Source organism: Chaetura pelagica, unplaced genomic scaffold, assembly GCF_000747805.2.
Source record: "Chaetura pelagica isolate M959 unplaced genomic scaffold, ChaPel_1.0 scaffold3, whole genome shotgun sequence".
In the NCBI taxonomy this organism is placed as follows: domain Eukaryota; kingdom Metazoa; phylum Chordata; class Aves; order Apodiformes; family Apodidae; genus Chaetura; species Chaetura pelagica.
Window position 1 is genome coordinate 7,319,338 of NW_009952974.1, and position 6,087 is coordinate 7,325,424.

The window sequence follows — 6,087 nt, forward strand, 5'->3', positions numbered from 1 at the left end:
GCACAAACCCACCCTGCTGTTCCAACCAGCGCGGGCGCGTAGCCTCCCCGTTGTCAGCCTGGCGGGGGCTGGGGAGGGGCTGTCACCTGCAGCCCCTTCCCAGGGGTGTGGGATGTGCCGGGGGACACAGGTCTCCAAGGATGCTGGGAGCCTGATGGGAGGGGTCCCTCTGGGGCAGGTGGGTGGCACTGCCTAGCTGCCCCATCTGCAGTAAGCCCATGTGGTGGGGCAGGACCCTGCTCTGCTGGCCAAGCTTGGCAGGTATCAGGACACCCCTGCACCAGACGAGCCACCCTGTCTCGTCTCCCTGTCTGCCTGTTTTGCACCCAAGGCACCAGTGCCGTGTGGTGCTGGGCTCCACATGCCAGGTGGTGGCAGACTGCACAGGCTGTGCTCCATGGCCCCAGCAGCTCCTGTGACCCCCCTTGTCCCTCTGGTTATGTCTAGGGATGCCCCTTGCCAGGGCCAGGACAGGATTGCAGCCCAGGCTGGGGGGTCTATGGGGAAGGAGGCAGCACCCGGTCTCACCTGGTTGCCCTGTGGGGTGGGGCTGAAGTCTGGTGCTGATCCCAGCCAGCCCTTCTCCCCATCCCGGGCTGAGTACACACAGGGCAGGCTCCTGGGGCTCCCCCACCCCTTTTCTCAGGGTTTAAATGAAGTCCCAGGCAGGGAGCACACACCTCCTCTCCAGCTAGCCCCTTTGACCAGAATCTGGCTCTTCAGCAAGTCCCAAGCTGCTCCTGCCCCCTTTCCACCTCCTTGCTTGGGGTGCCAGCTGCCAAGCTGCAGGGGGGGTGCTGTGCCCGACGGGCGTCCTGGGTGCCCCAGTCCCACAGGGACCTATTGCAGGGCAGAGGGGAAGGACCCTAGCCACCCCATAGTTCTGGGTGATGGAGCCCAGCTCAGGCCCAATGGGTGCAGTCACTGTGTTTGATGGGGAGCTGATGGCGCCAGTCCCTGGGGAAGCCACAGGAGCACCCGATAATGGCACTCAATTGTATTTTCATTTTTTAATGGGGGAATTATCCGCCGATGGTGCAGTTAATCATTCATCTATCTTTCCCTGGCCTGGAAGACGGGCTGCCAGCCAGAACCAGCACAATCAGCCAGGGAGGGGAGGTAAAAGCCTGGCTCGGCCTGAATACAAATGTGTCTCGTGCAGCTACTGCCCTCTGGCCAGCCCTGCATGCTGGCAGGGGGCTGGTAGGAGTCCTCACACGCTGCCCACGAGCAGGGGCTGCTGCTGCAGTGGCAGCAGCTTTGGGGCATGCAAAATAAGTCTGCTGCCCTTCCAAGGGCAACTAACAGCTGGCCACGCTTGGCTGGCTATCCCCAGGGGCTGGCTGTCCCTGGGGGACATCTGTCTGTGATCTGCCTGGGAGCTGTGAGGAGGCAGGAGGGGCTGGCAGAGCAAAGGGCTTCTAGAAAGCTGGATATCCAGCTCTGGGCTCCATGCTGGGAGACAGGGCACAGGGCAACAGTGTCCTGGGGAGATGTCCTCACGCAGACTGACTGGGGAGGATGCTCAGTCCTGGCAGCCCAACTCTGCCTTTCTGCACTCCACATCCCCACTTCTGGCTGCCTTGGACATTACCCCATCTCTCTGCTTCCCTGAGAGATGCTGTTTGTGCATGCCAGGCCTGGCAGCTGGGTCACCCTCGACCAGTCTCTCCCTTGGCAAGAGGTTGTTCAGCCCTGGGCTGCGGTCCCACCCTGCTCTGGTCCTGCCTGGCTGCCCAGACTGAGGGTGAGCATGGCTCCCATTCCTCCAGCCCTGTGCAGAGAGGCCAGCCCCATGCTGCTTGTGCCAGGCAGCCTTTCTCACAGCTGGCACAGCCTCCACCAGACATGGGGGACACTGTCCCCATGCTGGGCCAGTGCCCACAGTGGTGTCTGGGCCAGTGCCTGGAAGACGCTTTGCTGGCCCAGTCCCCATCCTGGCGTGGGCAGTGGCTTCAAAGGGGCTGCAGAGAATTTGGGGACCTGCCTGGGCAAAGATCTCACTATAGGCAGTGGTGCTGGGGGGGCTGCGCTGCCCAGGGCTGTCACTCCCTGGTACTGGCTGTGGCATTGGGCTGGGGTGCAGGGCCTCACCCCCCAGGAACAGGCAAGGGTGCAGGGCTGGGTTGCAGAGTGTCCACCTCCCAGAAATAGGCAGTGGCACAGGGCTGGGTTGCAGGGGGTGTGTATGCGTGCGTGTGCGTGCACACGTGGGTGCGTGTGATTGTGTGTGTGCACTGCTGGGATTGTGCTACACGTGTCCACCTACACCCATCCATGGCTGCGAGCATGGGGGTGGGGACACCTGGGGGTGTGCGCCTCTGGGTACCCTGTGGGTGTGCAGCTGTGGGGGGGGGGTGTGTGTGTGAGCGTGCGTGTGAGCAGCACCTCATGTGCTGTGCCAGCGTGAGTGTGAGCGGTGGTGGGTGTGAGTGGTGTGTCATGTGCCACGGTGGCGTGCGGGCGTGCTGTGTCACCCGTGTCTGTGTGCATGAGCAGGGGAGTGGCACCGTCCCGTGGGTAATGCTGTCTTCTCTTTTCCTTTGCAGAAGACCGGCCACTCGCGGCGCTTCGGGCGCTTCACGCATGGTGCGTTGAGTTACCAGGACCTGGCTTCCCCCACAGCTGCCCTGAGCGTGCCAGGATGGGGTCCAGCCACACCACCATGCTGGAGGGGGGCAGTAAACAGAGGCTGTGCAGGGATGGGCTGCACCTTGCCAGCCCTGAAACAGGGTCCCAGTAAGCTGGGGGCTCCCAGTGTCCCCCAGGAGGCCAGGCTGCTCCTGGCCCCACAACTCTAGTTCCTCAGGAGTTGCCAGGCTGCTGTGGCTGTGCTGGGGGTCCTGGTGCAGTGGCAGTGTGCCAGGCTGAGGAGGGGTGGCTTGGACTGGGGGGAGCAGCGTGGCCTCCCACTGTGCTGTGACAGTGCAGTGGAGGGGAGCAGTGACGGGGCAGTGGCCATGTCCCTTGTCACAGGGGTCTGTTGCAGCAGCTTGTGAGGGCTCGAGCAGTGGTGAGGGGGAAAGGCTGGCCCTCGTCGACACCATGGCATCCACTTCTCTGGGAGTGGTGCTGCTCTGGCCTGGCTGCATCCTGCCTGTGGGGAGGCTCTCTGATGCTTTACCACAAGTATCCCTGCTCTATCAACCAGGGCTGTGCGGTGGGGCATGGCTGTGTCGTTCATCACTTATCACCAGTGGGGCAGGGGATGTGTGTGTGTGTGTATGTGTGCCAGAGGGAAGGTGCTTGCACATGGCACATGTGTCTGTGTGCCTGGGAGCACCCAGCTGGGGCACAGCCTGAGGTTCTGGCCCCAACCTGAAGTGCCCTGCAGAGCACAGGGATTTACCGGTGCTGTGGCAGTGAGGCCAGCCCATGAGGCAGCTCCAGCAGCTCTGGGGACAGGTGGTGGCTGTTCTGCTGGGCAGGATATGGCCATGGCATAGGAAGGGGATGGTGCTGAGCACTGCACAGTAGAGACAGTGTTTGTGAGGAGGGTCTATGTACAGTGCTGGAGTGGCCTGCAGCAAACATGGGTGCAGAGTAGAGACATGGTGGGGGATTCTGGGGGAGACAGACCTGTTTCAATGTCCAATGGGCACTTGGCCCCTGCCATGAGTCCAGACAGGGCATGGGGTGCTCCTCGTGCGATCCTGAGATGGGCAAACGCCCAGTCCTGGACCCGTCCCCAGACCCAAAGCCTGGCACAGGGTGGCAGGCTCTCCAAGCCCGAGTGGCCCACCCAGATGCTGTCTTGGCAAATCCCTGCCCCATGGCAGTGCAGGAAGATGCTGGGGACAAGGTCCCTCCCCACTGCCCCCGCGTCTCTGCAGGCCGGGCCAATAACCAGGTGTTGATGTCTCTCTCTCTCTTGCTGCCCCTATGGAAGCGAAGTTTTCCGCTCCTGCAGGAAACAAAGCTACGGTAGGAAGACCCCTGCCCAATGCCAGTTCCATCCCCAAAGTGGGCCCCATGCTCCAGCCTGCTGCCCTGCCCTATTGCTGCCACCATCCCCCTGCCCTGCCTCCCCATTCCCTTTCCCACCACTGGCACCATCTCCCTTCCTCCCCATACCTAATGCTGCACCTGTTCCCTTTGCCTGCCCTCGCCCTGACTGCCTTTTCCACCCCTGGTCCTGCTTTTCCCTGCTGGCAGCTTGTCCCTGCAGGTCTCAGTCATGCCCCCCACTCTGCAGCTGCCTGGGTACTTCTCTCCTGCCCCCAGCGCCAGTGGGTCTGCAAGAGGCAGCACCAGCCTGGCCTGTTACCCTTGTGTCCCCTCACTCCTTGCTCTCCTCCCTCTTCCCCAGACTCGGAGACAGGCGAGGATGAGCCCAGTGATCCCCAGGTGACGCAGCGCAGTGAGCTCCAGGATGAGACGGCTTTCAGCACCCCCACAGGTGAGCAGGGGGCATCCAGCTGGCCCTCTGCAAGGGCTCTGCTGCCCAGCTCTGGGGGTGTCCATGGAGGGGGGGAGATATAGTCTACCCATGCAAAGAGGGGAGGGCTTGGGGCAGCCTGCTTAGGACACCTTGGGACACCGTGTGGCTGCTCGGCCCTCTGCAAGCAGGGTGCTGGGCTCAACCCTGTGGGCACCCGCTGTCGGCTCACCCCTCTCCTTCCAGGTGGGTCTGACACCCTTGTGGATGCCTCCATGAACACAACGCCGACCTCGGTGCTGGCCTTGTCACAGGCAGAGGAGCGCTCCAGCTGGTCGGGCAGCCAGCAGACCGTGGTGGAGAAGGAGATGGATGCCAGCCTCTCCGCACGGGGACCCTACCTCCGTCCCGCTGCGTGGCAGCAGCCCCAGGGAACCCCAAGGCAAGCAAACACGCCGGCCCCGCTCGGCGCCGAGGTCCGGCACCTGGGCGTGGAGCCACTGGTGCGGGCATCAAGGGCTAATCTGGTGGGCACGAGCTGGGGGTCGGAGGATAGCCTTTCGGTGGCCAGTGACCCGTACGGCAGCGCCTTCAGCCTGTACCGAGGACGGGCGCTCTCGCTCCACGTGTAAGTAGTCGGGGACGCGCACGGAGGGGACGTCGCGCTGGGGCCATCTCCTTCCAACCCCCGCAGCCATCTCCTCCTCTCCGCCTGGGCTTTCTTTGCCTGCACCCTGCCCCACTGAGGAATGGGGGGTCTGAGCAGTAGGCAGCCTGTTCCCGGTGAGAAGGTGGGTTGGTACAGGCCTTTGGGTGAGGGGCTATACGTGGAGTGATGTCCCTTTCTGCTGTGGCCAGGTTGGGGCTGGGGGTAACCCCTGTGCCACTGTAAGATCTGCAGCTTTCCTGCAAGTTGTGCCGTGGGTGTCCTCCTGTCCTGCCCAGCCACAGGGGCTCTGCACAGCCCAGGGTGTGGGGATCTGGGGCTGTGCGGCAAACTGGGACACCTGCTGGCAAGGCTCTGCCACCTGAAGTTCCCATCACACAGGGGTGGCAGCAGAGGCCTGGGACATGCTGCCTCCTCAGGACCTGCTGACATGCTCAGAGCCCTCATCCCTCCCCATCACCTCTGGTCCCCATTCCTGCAGGCCTGGCTCCTTCGACCTTCATCCTGCCCCTTTTTGTTTTCAAGGCTGCTTGTTCCACCAGAACTTCATCTCCACCTTATGATTTCTGCACCACAAATGCTCCTCTGGGGGAAGAGGGGTGGGGGGAGGTACCTGCAGCAGCATGTGTGCAAGGGGGATTGTAGCCTTACGGACCCCCTTCACTTTGCAGAAGATCTGGCCTGTGTCACACTGCCCTGGCACACCAGGGAACCTTGGCAAACTGGAGCACTCTTTGGGCCACAGTCCTGGGTGGGGCCTTGCTGGATATCCCAGCATCACCCCAGTGTCCCACATAGATACACTTGGGCAAGTGGACACCCTATGTCACAGCAGCCCAGGACTCTCATTCAACGCATCTGGTTCCTTCTGGTCTCTGGGTGTCCAGATTAACTCACCAGGGCCCCTCAAGGCTCCTCAGGCCTGGGGCTGCCCTGATCACCCTTTGCAGTGCCCCATCGGGCACCACGGCGTGCGCTGGGAGCAGGGATGCAGCCAGGTGGTGACAGTGGGCTCTAAGCCATGCTCCTCTGTCTCTTTCCC

The 6,087-nt window shown here is 62.6% G+C and overlaps 2 protein-coding genes across 2 annotated transcripts in view; both read left to right on the top strand.

Annotated features, from left to right (window-relative positions):
* LOC104387506 (striated muscle-specific serine/threonine-protein kinase-like) overlaps positions 1–5,010 on the top strand; it is a gene marked incomplete at its 5' end in the record, with an annotated part of 14,910 nt that extends 9,900 nt beyond the window's left edge. The window contains 2 exons of the mRNA XM_009996276.1: positions 4,310–4,399; positions 4,625–5,010. Coding sequence (XP_009994578.1) covers positions 4,310–4,399; positions 4,625–5,010 — 476 coding nt within the window. The remainder of the gene's footprint in view (positions 1–4,309; positions 4,400–4,624) is intronic.
* A 117-nt stretch (positions 5,011–5,127) lies between these two features.
* The window catches only part of LOC104387507 (striated muscle-specific serine/threonine-protein kinase-like), a 2,139-nt gene continuing 1,179 nt past the window's right edge, over positions 5,128–6,087 (top strand). The window contains exon 1 of the mRNA XM_009996277.1: positions 5,128–5,161. Within this exon, the coding sequence (XP_009994579.1) occupies positions 5,128–5,161 (34 nt within the window). The remainder of the gene's footprint in view (positions 5,162–6,087) is intronic.